At 36.1% G+C, this 13,852-nt stretch overlaps 1 protein-coding gene across 1 annotated transcript in view; it reads right to left on the bottom strand.

Moving 5' to 3' along the window:
* dlg5b.1 (discs, large homolog 5b (Drosophila), tandem duplicate 1) overlaps positions 1–13,852 on the bottom strand; it is a 53,694-nt gene that overhangs the window by 14,589 nt on the left and 25,253 nt on the right. Inside the window, exons 7-20 of the mRNA XM_058793419.1 lie at positions 13,436–13,748; positions 12,286–12,516; positions 11,781–11,965; positions 11,365–11,490; positions 9,941–10,073; positions 9,735–9,862; positions 9,030–9,205; positions 8,320–8,423; positions 6,675–6,767; positions 5,744–6,598; positions 2,856–2,955; positions 2,479–2,591; positions 1,667–1,689; positions 894–1,015 (exon numbers count right to left, since the gene is read on the bottom strand). Coding sequence (XP_058649402.1) covers positions 894–1,015; positions 1,667–1,689; positions 2,479–2,591; positions 2,856–2,955; positions 5,744–6,598; positions 6,675–6,767; positions 8,320–8,423; positions 9,030–9,205; positions 9,735–9,862; positions 9,941–10,073; positions 11,365–11,490; positions 11,781–11,965; positions 12,286–12,516; positions 13,436–13,748 — 2,702 coding nt within the window. The remainder of the gene's footprint in view (positions 1–893; positions 1,016–1,666; positions 1,690–2,478; positions 2,592–2,855; positions 2,956–5,743; positions 6,599–6,674; positions 6,768–8,319; positions 8,424–9,029; positions 9,206–9,734; positions 9,863–9,940; positions 10,074–11,364; positions 11,491–11,780; positions 11,966–12,285; positions 12,517–13,435; positions 13,749–13,852) is intronic.

The raw sequence follows: 13,852 nt of genomic DNA, 5'->3' as shown, positions 1-13,852 counted from the left end.
AACCAGAGGTACAGTACCAGTTAGGAGTTGCACAGATCAGTTGGCTAGTCAATTTGATATTATGATATATGTGACCCTGGACCACAAAACCAGTCATAAGGGTAAATTTTTAGAAATAGATAAGCTTTCCATTGATGTATGGTTTGTTAGGATCGGACAATATTTGTCTGAGATACAACTATTTTAAAATCTGGAATCTGAGGGAGCAAAAAAATCTAAATATTGAGAAAATCACCTTTAAAGTTGTTCAAATGAAGTTCTTAGCAATGCATATTACTAATCAAAATTAACTTTTGATATATTTACGGTAGAAAATATACAAAATATCTTCATGGAACATGATCTTTACTTAATATCCTAATGATTTTTGGCAGAAAAGAAAAATGTATAATTTTGACCCATGCAATCTATTGTTGGCTATCCTGTGCTGCTTATGACTGGGTTTGTGCTCCAGGATCACATATTATGTAAATTTAATAATAATGAAAAACTACTATTGATTTAAATAACTGAAATAATAAGGAACAATTTGAATACTAATAAAATAAATATTTTGAATAATAATAATAATTATTATTATTATTGTTGTTGTTATTTATAATTTTAATAATAAATAATCAAAATAATAAAATAAAAATTGAGTATCTAATGGTAATAATATACTAATAATCATCATCATCATCATCATCATCATATTCATTTTACCAAATAAAATTTATAGCGGTCTTCATTTTTTTATTTTCTGTTGTGAAAATAAAGCTTCTATTGTGGTGGAAAAATGCAGGAACACCTTAAAGTTTCTCTAGTGTTAGTGCAAGCTATGCTCACTACAGAACATCATCAAATAACAGTGACTGCAGCATGAGAGAGCAGAGCTGGTGTCGGGTACAGACCCTGTCTCGCGCTGGAGGGCAGGGAGTTGGTGTTGTGCTGAACTGATCCGCGGGAGCCGTCGAAGAGCTCACCGGAGCGCTTGTGGTTCAGATCCACACTCCATCGGCCCTGGTGCTGCGGACTGAAGAGAACAGACAGAGTCAGCGTCTCACATCAGAACAGATGCAATGCATCAGAGTGTGTGTGTGTGTACCTGACTGTGTGTGTGTCTGTCTGTGTCTATGTCTGTGTCTGTGTCTGTACCTGACTTGAGTGTGTGTGTGTGTACCTGACTGTGTGTGTGTCTGTGTACCTGACTGAGTGTGTGTGTGTCTGTGTCTGTGTGTGTGTGTGTGTACCTGACTGTGTGTGTGTGTGTACCTGACTTGAGTGTGTGTGTGTGTGTCTGTGTACCTGACTTGAGTGTGTGTGTGTGTGTCTGTGTCTGTGTACCTGACTTGAGTGTGTGTGTGTGTGTACCTGACTGTGTGTGTGTGTGTACCTGACTTGAGTGTGTGTGTGTGTGTACCTGACTTGAGTGTGTGTGTGTGTGTCTGTGTCTGTGTACCTGACTTGAGTGTGTGTGTGTGTGTGTGTCTGTGTACCTGACTTGAGTGTGTGTGTGTGTGTACCTGACTTGAGTGTGTGTGTGTGTGTACCTGACTTGAGTGTGTGTGTGTGTGTACCTGACTTGAGTGTGTGTGTGTGTGTGTACCTGACTTGAGTGTGTGTGTGTGTGTACCTGACTGTGTGTGTGTGTGTGTACCTGACTGTGTGTGTGTGTGTACCTGACTGTGTGTGTGTGTGTCTGTGTACCTGACTTGAGTGTGTGTGTGTGTGTACCTGACTTGAGTGTGTGTGTGTGTGTCTGTGTCTGTGTACCTGACTTGAGTGTGTGTGTGTGTGTACCTGACTTGAGTGTGTGTGTGTGTGTGTGTGTGTACCTGACTGTGTGTGTGTGTGTACCTGACTTGAGTGTGTGTGTGTGTGTACCTGACTTGAGTGTGTGTGTGTGTGTACCTGACTTGAGTGTGTGTGTGTGTGTACCTGACTTGAGTGTGTGTGTGTGTGTCTGTGTCTGTGTACCTGACTTGAGTGTGTGTGTGTGTGTACCTGACTTGAGTGTGTGTGTGTGTGTACCTGACTTGAGTGTGTGTGTGTGTGTACCTGACTGTGTGTGTGTGTGTACCTGACTTGAGTGTGTGTGTGTGTGTGTACCTGACTTGAGTGTGTGTGTGTGTGTACCTGACTTGAGTGTGTGTGTGTGTGTACCTGACTTGAGTGTGTGTGTGTGTGTACCTGACTTGAGTGTGTGTGTGTGTGTACCTGACTTGAGTGTGTGTGTGTGTGTCTGTGTCTGTGTACCTGACTTGAGTGTGTGTGTGTGTGTCTGTGTACCTGACTTGAGTGTGTGTGTGTGTGTGTGTGTACCTGACTTGAGTGTGTGTGTGTGTGTGTACCTGACTTGAGTGTGTGTGTGTGTGTACCTGACTTGAGTGTGTGTGTGTGTGTACCTGACTGTGTGTGTGTGTGTACCTGACTGTGTGTGTGTGTGTACCTGACTGTGTGTGTGTGTGTACCTGACTTGAGTGTGTGTGTGTGTGCTGGAACTGAAGCAGAGTTGGTGGTTTTGACGCAGTGACTCCAGGCCGTGTACACTGGGTTCCTCATCACTGCGGTCACGGCGGGGTATGGAGACAGCGTTCTAGGAGTGGTGTCTAGACACACACAAATACACCAATAAATGTTTTTGGCATCACACAAGCAAATATTATAATTTTAAAATACAGAAGCATCAGGCAAAACAGCTTTTATAATGCTTTGCTTGTTTTAACTTGTTTTAAAAACTCACACAAAGGAAATCAATGAAAAAAAATCAATAGATTTCACTGAATAGAAAACAGCATGAACATCTACTTTTGTGTTCTACATTTTCATTTTTGACTCTATTTTTTCAACTAACATAATGGTGTCAAACTCACGTGCTTGTACAGGCGAGAAGCTGTGACGGTTTGAACGGAAAGGAGAAAACCGAACCAGATCCACAGGTTCAGGAGACTGTTCATCATGAGAGAAGCTCTGCTGCAGAGGAAAACAGATTGAGTGTAATAAACCAGAGGTACAGTACCAGTTAGGAGTTGCACAGATCAGTTGGCTAGTCAATTTGATATTATGATATATGTGACCCTGGACCACAAAACCAGTCATAAGGGTAAATTTTTAGAAATAGATAAGCTTTCCATTGATGTATGGTTTGTTAGGATCGGACAATATTTGTCTGAGATACAACTATTTGAAAATCTGGAATCTGAGGGAGCAAAAAAATCTAAATATTGAGAAAATCACCTTTAAAGTTGTTCAAATGAAGTTCTTAGCAATGCATATTACTAATCAAAAATTAACTTTTGATATATTTACGGTAGAAAATATACAAAATATCTTCATGGAACATGATCTTTACTTAATATCCTAATGATTTTTGGCAGAAAAGAAAATGTATAATTTTGACCCATGCAATCTATTGTTGGCTATCCTGTGCTGCTTATGACTGGGTTTGTGCTCCAGGATCACATATTATGTAAATTTAATAATAATGAAAAAACTACTATTGATTTAAATAACTGAAATAATAAGGAACAATTTGAATACTAATAAAATAAATATTTTGAATAATTAAAAACAAATGAAAATATAAAATAATATTTTGTTAAATAATAATAATAACTATTTCATTATTGATATTTATCATTTAAATGGACCTTTTCACATTTCTGGGTTTCTCAGCAGCGAAGTCGTCATTAGTTGGGTTAACCTGAAGAGCAGTGAACGGGAGAGTACCACAAATATATTTTGCATTCCCATTTGCTAAAAATACCAAAAGAAAAACTCAATGAAAGTGTTTTCATGACTTTCAGAAAACGGAAAAAAAATTGAGAGAGACTGATAACGGCAGTCAGAAGAGAGAACGATGTCAAACTTACCGTCCCTCCCACAGACGCTGCATTAGAAACACCCTCGCATTAGTGTTAACTAGTTTTTTTGTAATTTGATGCAAAGGTAATATAATACAAAGAATAGTGTTATACATGTAGATACATTTTTTAAAAATATATAAATATGAAAAACTTTTGAGGATTTACAATGGTGATGACCGTTAAACGTGTCATCACAGTCTTGTGAAAAGGGTCCATAATAAATCATTTGAATAATAAGAATAATATTTTGAATAATAATAATTATTATTATTATTATTGTAATTCAAAATATTTGTATTTAATATTGAAATTATAGAAATAAAACAAATCAATAAAGAATATTATTAAAATATATTACTATTGCAATAAAAATAAATATGTATTTAATAATATTACTAATCAAAATTAACTTTTGATATATTTACGGTAGAAAATATACAAAATATCTTCATGGAACATGATCTTTACTTAATATCCTAATGATTTTTGGCAGAAAAGAAAATGTATAATTTTGACCCATGCAATCTATTGTTGGCTATCCTGTGCTGCTTATGACTGGGTTTGTGCTCCAGGATCACATATTATGTAAATTTAATAATAATGAAAAAACTACTATTGATTTAAATAACTGAAATAATAAGGAACAATTTGAATACTAATAAAATAAATATTTTGAATAATTAAAAACAAATGAAAATATAAAATAATATTTTGTTAAATAATAATAATAACTATTTCATTATTGATATTTATCATTTAAATGGACCTTTTCACATTTCTGGGTTTCTCAGCAGCGGAAGTCGTCATTAGTTGGGTTAACCTGAAGAGCAGTGAACGGGAGAGTACCACAAATATATTTTGCATTCCCATTTGCTAAAAATACCAAAAGAAAAACTCAATGAAAGTGTTTTCATGACTTTCAGAAAACGGAAAAAAAATTGAGAGAGACTGATAACGGCAGTCAGAAGAGAGAACGATGTCAAACTTACCGTCCCTCCCACAGACGCTGCATTAGAAACACCCTCGCATTAGTGTTAACTAGTTTTTTTGTAATTTGATGCAAAGGTAATATAATACAAAGAATAGTGTTATACATGTAGATACATTTTTAAAAATATATAAATATGAAAAACTTTTGAGGATTTACAATGGTGATGACCGTTAAACGTGTCATCACAGTCTTGTGAAAAGGGTCCATAATAAATCATTTGAATAATAAGAATAATATTTTGAATAATAATAATTATTATTATTATTGTAATTCAAAATATTTGTATTTAATATTGAAATTATAGAAATAAAACAAATCAATAAAGAATATTATTAAAATATATTACTATTGCAATAAAAATAAATATGTATTTAATAATACTACTAATCATAATAGTTACTATTATAATTACTATTATTATTATTGTTGTTGTTATTTATAATTTTAATAATAAATAATCAAAATAATAAAATAAAAATTGTGAATATTATTATTATTATTATTATTCACAAATTTTATTAAAACCAATATTTTAATGATTTCAATTCTAAAAATTAAACAGATGAATAAATAAATATATTTCTACTGCAATAATACTGTTGTACTGCAAAAAAAAATTATTATATTAGTTATCATTAAATAATAATAATAATGATAATAATTATAATTATTATTTTTTTTTTTTACAAAACAATAGTAAAATTACAATCCTGATATTTCTGGCTGTCATTTATTTGATACTTTGTCTACTAGTTGTGGATCACATGACTTCAGGTGTGTTTGTTCTATATGGTGACAGCAGGAGGAAAAACTCCTGACTAAACGACTAGTGGATGAGTAGTTGAGCAGCACTCATGCAGGTCTGATAACCTGTAGAGTTACAGGTGTCTTAAAGGCGCAGTACCTGTGGAAACGGCATCTTAAGCGGCGTGAGGCTGCGGCGCTGGGCCGGTGCAGAGTTTGGTCTTCCTCTCCTCACCTCCAGTTCATCTGATCCCTGTCCGGACACGTCCTCCGCAAACGACCCCCCGCCAGAGCCCTGTCTCTGAACCACGTTCCCATTGCGGTCTCGGCTTTCAAAGTCAGGACTGGGTTTGTCTGTGGGTGTGGTCTGAATGGGCGTGGCCGGGGGCGAGCCGGTGGTGATGGTGGAATCGGAGGCGGAGCTTCCCTGCGGCTTGTGTTTGAACTTGAAGGAGTCGCTGCGTTTGGGCGGCTCGGGCGGGATCTGCGGCGGCGCCTCCGTCCAGGAGCTCTGCGGGGAATGTTTGGGCATCTGGGACAGACTGAGGTAGTCCAGCTTGGAGGGCGTCTCCGGCCGCTTGAACATGTCTGCATCAAATATTGACTTCCGCTTCTTTGGGGTCTTAAAAATAGAGAGCGGTGGGATGCTGTCGGCTGGTGTCATTGCAACCGCTACCATTTTGGGCCACGTGCCGCCGCTTTGCTTCTGCGGGACACACCGTCTCTCCTGATTCATCTCCACGGTGATGCAGTCGCCGGGGGAAACGGGGTGAAAGGTGAGGGGTCGTTTGGAGGTGGGATGCGGGCAGCAGATCTCATGATACGGCTCTGAGCGATACAGCGTCCCGCGCTGACCGCGCTCGCTCTCCACGTCACGCGTGGGGCTGTACATGTCTTTATGGGTGGGCTGCTTCCTGCAGGGCCGCAGCTGATCCGCTGACTTCCCGTTAGAGCTTCGTTCACAGTCGCGCTGGCTCTCAGCGATGCTCTGACCCGACAGACTCTGTGGGAAAAACTGGGATACGATAATGGAGTAAGCTTATTGAATTCCTCTCATAATAAAAGACAATAGACAATTAATAACGTTTCACCTTCAGGAGGGAAAGAGAAACCGAGTCTCTGCAGCTCCGCAGGAGATTCTCACAGTCGCTCACTGATTTGTTATCCAGCGAAATCCCGTTTATCTGTCAGAGAAAATTAAACAGTCTTAAAATAATCACAATGGATGTGTTTAAAATACAGCGTGACATATTCATTTACCTTAGAGATCTCATTCTGTATTGCCTGTATTTATTCTAATCAGTCAATATACATGCAAATCAACCTCTGCTCTATCGACCAATCAGAGCTTCCTATTGTAGGAGTACCGCCCACTTTTTTAGCAGCTTGGGATCTGGATGCATTTTTCTCATACCTGTTCTCCAAAGGCATTTCGAAACTTTAAGCCGTGAACCAAACATTTAGCTCTGACGTGAACATTACAAACTATGATATGAAAAAAGTATATGAAATGAATAAAAGGCAGAAATCTTTGTTGTGTACTTAAATCCTATAATGATTGAACATCCCATGAAGCACTGCCATGAAAAATAATGGCAAACATAAAGCAAGCATTTGAGCAAAATGCCAAAAAAAGGAGAACATGCTTTCTCTCATAATAATAATAATTATAATTATTATTATTATTATTATTATGGAAAACAATAATATTAATAATCATCATCATAATCATAATAATATTATGCAAAGCATTTTATTTAAATTATAAAAATAATATCATATATAATATAATAATTACTATTATTTATTAAAAATAATATTATTTATTATTTAAATTAATCATATCAATAAAAAGCATATTACTATTGCAATGCTGTTGTATTGTAAAATAAAAAAGGTTTTTTTTTTTTTAATTGAACAATAGTAAAATTAAAATCCTACTATTTATGGCCGTCTTAATTTCTTTACTTTCAAATGTTAAAGCATAGAGCCTTTATTTTGGCAGAAAACTGCTGGGAGACATTAAAGCTTTATTTATAAACGGATTTAGAAATAATTCTCATTTCAAATTTGGGAAGACGATTGGAAAAATTAAATATGTTTGTTTATAAAACCTGAAAATGAAAATGCAGCAGTTTTTGCCTCAGATTTATGCAATTCGAGTGTGTCATACTTTAGGTTAAAAAAAAAAAAAAAAAATGAAAATACATAAACATGGACAAGCACTGAAAAAGAAAATCACATCACTGATAAACTACTCAATAAGTTATTATTTATAAATAGAAAAAAAATTTAGTTTTGTATACCGGTTTGGGAAGATTTTTGGTCTTATGTGACGCTGTCTTCCCATGTGACACAATAATTTTGACTTTTTCATTATTATTATTTATTTATTATTATTATTGTTATTATTATTTTTCCTTATTTAGTATTCTGTCTATCCTTGTTATTTTCAGCCACTGTATATTCTGGTCTTACATGCAGTATTTGTATAAATCTGTAATTCGTGTTTTGTATGATATTGTCATGAACCGGATGAAAACAATAAAAATTTGAATTAAAAAAAAAAAAAAAAATTTTTTTAAATTAAGTTTACAGAAAAAAGTTGTTTTCCTCAAGCATTTTGAGAGTGTAGGGATTAAATGATTACATCATTTTCAACACATCACTATATGCCAATCAGAGATTCCTGGAGAACTGATGCTGATGAAAGGAGAAGCACACGAGTCGACTCACATTGAGAAGCCGATCGCCGGGACACACCGACCCGTCTCTGGCCGCGGGACTGCCTGGAGAAACAGACGACACGAACACGCCGCTCTCCAACCCAACGCCACAATCTGAAACACAGACAGAGAGCAGCAGTAGTATATATATTTATTTAATGCCATGTCAGCATCTTAGGCTACTTTCATGGCAAAACAATTCAAAAAATACAAGTATAACAAATACAATAAAAACCAGCAAACAAACAAACACGTTACATTACACAAGATTTTTTACGTTAACATATGATAAAATTTTTATCTGGCATAATTATACTAAACTCTTTAACCGTCACCCCCGTTTTTGGACATAGACGTGAAAGTGCACTTTCCAAACTTATTGAAAAAATGTAATTATTATAATTCATGAACAAAAATATTTTGCAATATGATTTTGATGTACCATTTCCATGGTAATGCAATGTCTGATTTTAAAATGGCTTTCACAGGATGAATTTTGGGATTTTAAGCTTTCAATTGATATATACTTTATGATGTTTTCTAAAAAGGGAAAAAGGTGGGTTTTTGTGGGTTAGGGTTATAAAAGAGTTTTCTACATGCATTAAAAGCGGGACAGTCCAATAAAATATGTTAAATATGTGACAGAGAGAGAGAGAGACTGTAGAGATGAAGAGAGCTGATCTGCTGGACGTCCTGAAAGACAAAGCCCCACGATCTGACCTTTATGTCCCGCCAGCGTCAGATGCACAGAAGTGACCATCCGTCCTCCCAGAGACTTCCTCCTGCGCACCACCATGTTGATGACTCCGCCCCCGCTGAACACCGCCTTTATGACCTGCTTCCTGTCCTTATTGGCCAGATCCACGTCATTTATCTTCAACAGCCAGTCATTCACTCTGCCACGAGAATAAACGCTGGTTAGAATTAGGGCTGCACGATTAATCGAATGCGATAGTCATGTGCATCTCGTCAGTAAAGCCGGCTCTGTGATTAGTAGTAAATCTCCATCACGTGCTTTCAGATGATGCAGCATTTACTACACAGAACCGTAGTTCACTGACAAGCTACACAAAAACCGTGTTCATAATCACAGACGATTTAATCGCGCGATAATGACATCGAAGACAGCTGTACAACAATGACAATAAAAAGCTATTCTATTCTATTTATTGATTGAATGTCCTAATAAAATGGACAGAATTTGAAATCTGAGACTTTGTTTCATATCAAAAGTAATAACGCACAAAGCTTAGCCTATTGCGATTTATTGGGTGGTGCACTATGTGTTTATTCATCGACTGAAAACAGCACAGACCAAAAGATCAAAATGACGGACTATATTAAAGTCTAACGCAACCTCTTGAGCCCTAGTTAGAATCAAACACGACCGTTTCACAGGAGACACTGAAAGCAGAGTCCGCCTACCTTAACCTGCCCTCCGCAATACTTCCTTTGTCCACCTTGCTCACGAATATCCCATAATCCCCGGGTAGATACGGGTCGCTCACTCCCTCGGCGATATCAAAACCCAGAGCGCTCAAATCCATGTCGTCCTGTACGTCAGATCAGAGACGGTGAGGTGTTGAACTCATTTGGAGGTTCGTCACAGCTGTGATGACTCGATTACGTACCGTACTCCTCTCAAACTCCACCGTCTCCGTCTCCCACTCCAGAGAGTCCGTATCGATGGCCGAGTCGTGGGAATTGTGGGCCATCAGCTGGCGGAAACGCGCCTCCTTCTCCAGCTGCTCCTCCATGCATTCCCTGAACACACATTTTAGGAAAATTCACCCAACTTTTGTCATCATTTACCTCAACGGCTCTGAGACTGATTCAAGATTCATGATTCGTTCTTTAAAAGAATCAGAGTCATTTGTTTGTGAATCAAACTACTTTGATCGCACTCGTTAGTTTCTTTTGTCACGGTGTTGTAGATTCAAAGGAAACTTTGATAATCCCAATTTGTGACCCTGGACCACAAAACCAGTCTTAAGTCGCTGGGGTATATTTGTAGCAATAGCCAAAAATACACTGATTTTTCTTTTACGCCAAAAATCATTAGGATATTAAGTAAAGATCATGTTCCATGAAGATATTTTGTAAATTTCCTACCGTAAATATATCAAAACTTCATTTTTGATCAGTAATATGCATTGCTAAGAATTCATTTGGACAACTTTAAAGGTGATTTTCTCAATATTTAGATTTTTTTGCCCCCTCAGATTCCAGATTTTCAAATAGTTGTATCTCAGACAAATATTGTCCGATCCTAACAAACCATACATCAATGGAAAGATTATTTATTCAGCTTTCAGATGATGTATAAATCTCAATTTCGAAAAATTGACACTTAATTGGTTTTGTGGTCCAGGGTCACATTTGTCAAATATATTCATAACATTCAAAAAAAAAAAAAAAATCCATCAGAAAAATGATGGTAAAAATAAAACAGGCATTTGATCAAAATAACAAATTGAAGGAATTTTTTTTTCCCCACAATAAATGTTACAATAATAATTATTATTATTCAAATTAATGTATTTAAATGATCAAAATAAATCAAGAAATATTACTATTACAATATTACTGTTGTATTGAAAAATATTACTATTTATATTGTACATAACTAAATAATTACTAATAATATTATACACATATAATTTGTGTGTATTTACATATACATATATACATTTTATAAATAATTAAATAAATATATTACCTAAATAACTAATAATATTTTGTGTGTGTGTATAAAATAAATATTTAAATATTAATATTATTAGAACTAAATAAATATTTATATTTACTTATATTAACAATATTATTAAATACATATTTACATATGTATTAGTTATTTAGATTCATTTAATTATTAATATTTAATTTAATATTTAGTTATTTAGTTTATATGTATTTTTTATTTATTAATTAATACACTGCAGGAAACTTTCTCGGAGGAATTGGTGAATCACTAACAAAACTGAACATCATCGATAATTTGCTAGATAGATTTGCACATACAGTCGACAGTCCCTGATGTGATCCTGAGACTCACTTGAGCTCCTTTAGTTCTCGCACTGCGTCGTTCTTCTGTTTGCGCAGGTCATCCAGATTTCTGAGAGCGTCGGCGAGATCACTCACGGCTCGGTCTCTCTCGCGACGCAGGTTATCACACAGCGTCCTGATACACAAACACAGCAAATATACAATTCTGATCATTGTTTCATAGGACTTGATGAACACTACTGGGCCTGTTTTTTGTAGCTAAAACAATCTTGAAACTAATGCATTTACATATTTAATGTGTAAGATAATTCACATTCACAAAATACAGTTTGCAAAAACAAAAAAATGGAGCTGTATTATTAAACTTTTGTTTTGATGCTTTGATGCTCTGTTTTGATGCTCGTTGTTGACTCGTGCATAATAGAATGAGAAGTATAACAGGACGCTGCCGTTGCATTTACTCACCGTATGCTCTCTCTCTCTGCGACGATCTTGTCTCTCTCCTGAAAGGCCCAGTCTCTGCGGCACTTGGCCACTTCTGCCTCCTGCACAGCCTCCTGGAGCTCCTCCGAAACGGCCTCGCACTGCTTCCTCAGAACCTCCAGCTCCTTACTGACACGCTCCATGTCCAGCGTCGTGCTGTCCTGCTTCTGCAGGGGGACAAATGCGATTAAAAAAAGACCCCTAACACACATACAGTGGTGGCCAAAATGATTAGAACACTACTATTTTCACCAGCTAAACAATGGTTTTAAGTCTGACTGGATGATGATCAGATCTCTGTGTGGAGCACTGGTTGTCGTCAGACAAAAATCTCACTGGATTATTACAATTAATGGCAAAATTAATGTTTGGAAATGTGATACTAATATTTCCTACTGACTTAAAACCATTTTTAGCTGGTGAAAATACTAGTGTTCTAATCATTTTGGCCACCGCTGTATATAAGTCCAGGTTTAAGTCAGTGTACCTGTCTGGCCTGGTAATACTCTCTCAGGAGCTGGTCTCTCTGGATGATGGCCTCTGTTCGCTCTTTACGGGCCACGTCGCGCTCCTCTCGCACCATCTCGATGTCCTTACAGGCCTGGCTCAGCTCCTTCTGCGTCTCGGCCTTGTCCTGCACCTCGTGACAGTATTTCTCCAGAAGCTCGGTCTTCTCTCGGATCGCCCGGTCCCGGTCCAACAGAGCCGAGTTCAGCTCCTGCACACACAACAAACGTCAAACCACCAATAATTCAAATAATTCTATGACACTGGCCAGGTCAGGTTTTTTAGAGGTTATTTGGGATTGGGGGTTCACCTCAAAATCATAACCCTTAATATAAGCAATAGCAACAGTGATTACTGCCTGAGCAAAAACAATATACCACTGAGATTAAATAATTTAATCAAATCTGTTTTGCATCATATATCATATTTAGTAAATTAGTAAATCATATTTTTAAATTACTTAAAACTACAAGAAAAAGATAAATAGCATAATTTAAATAAATATTTATTTAGTTATGTACAATATTATTATATATTTAAATGTATATATTTAACTATGTATGTTATTGATGCTGAATAACTTATTTAAACATTTATCTAAATTATTTAAATATTTAATATTAAATAAATTAACAACTAAGATTAATATTGAGATTTTAATTTTGTTATATTTCATAATTTGTTTTATTTTATTTAAAATTTTATAAAATTACTTAGCAGTATTTAATATTAAAATATTTAATTAATTTAATTAAAATTATATAAATAAGGTGTATATTTACAATATTATTTATTTATTTAAATGTGTCTTAGTTATTTAGATTAAAACTAATTAAATATTTCAATATTAAATAAGTTATTTTGTTAAAACATTAATTAAAAAAAAAAATGCACAAAAGACACACATGGACTTCTAAACACTTTTGACTGATCACTTTTGTCTGCGAGTCTTTTGAATCTTTTAAATTAATCTTCATTTTTTGAATCACATGGATCGGACTCGAATCACAATTCAAGGAGAGCATGTTTGATTATTGCCTCTGCTCTACAAAAGATTACACCAGTAAGTGAAACCATTCGCAAACATGTTTCATAGTGACTGTCGTCTTCAGTAGTTGCATGTGTTTGACCTGTCTGAGAGCCTCGATCTCCTCGCCGGCGACCCTCCTCTCGCTAGACGTGTTCTTGAGTTTGGCCTCGGCCGTCTCCAGTCCGGTCTGGAGTTTATCCACCTCTTTGATGACCTGATCTCTCTCGCTCATGATCAGCCTATATTCGTTTAACACCGAGTCTCTCTCCTCCTTCAGCTTCTCAGCGTCTTTCACCACCTTCAGCTGCAGCGTCTTATAGCGCGTGTTCTCCATCTGCAGCCGATCAGTTTCTCTCTGAAGCTCCTCGTTGTGAGCGGACACCTTATTCAGCTCCTGCTGGAGACTCTCGAACCTGAAAGAGACCAAGATGTCATCCTAAAGGCCTTTTCACACTGAACACCAAAATTCGGCACGATAACGCTTTTGATTCAAAACAATAGATCTCTATGGGGCTAT

Source organism: Onychostoma macrolepis, chromosome 12, assembly GCF_012432095.1.
Source record: "Onychostoma macrolepis isolate SWU-2019 chromosome 12, ASM1243209v1, whole genome shotgun sequence".
Taxonomy (NCBI): Eukaryota; Metazoa; Chordata; class Actinopteri; order Cypriniformes; family Cyprinidae; genus Onychostoma; species Onychostoma macrolepis.
This window is presented reverse-complemented; position numbering and strand designations above follow the sequence as displayed.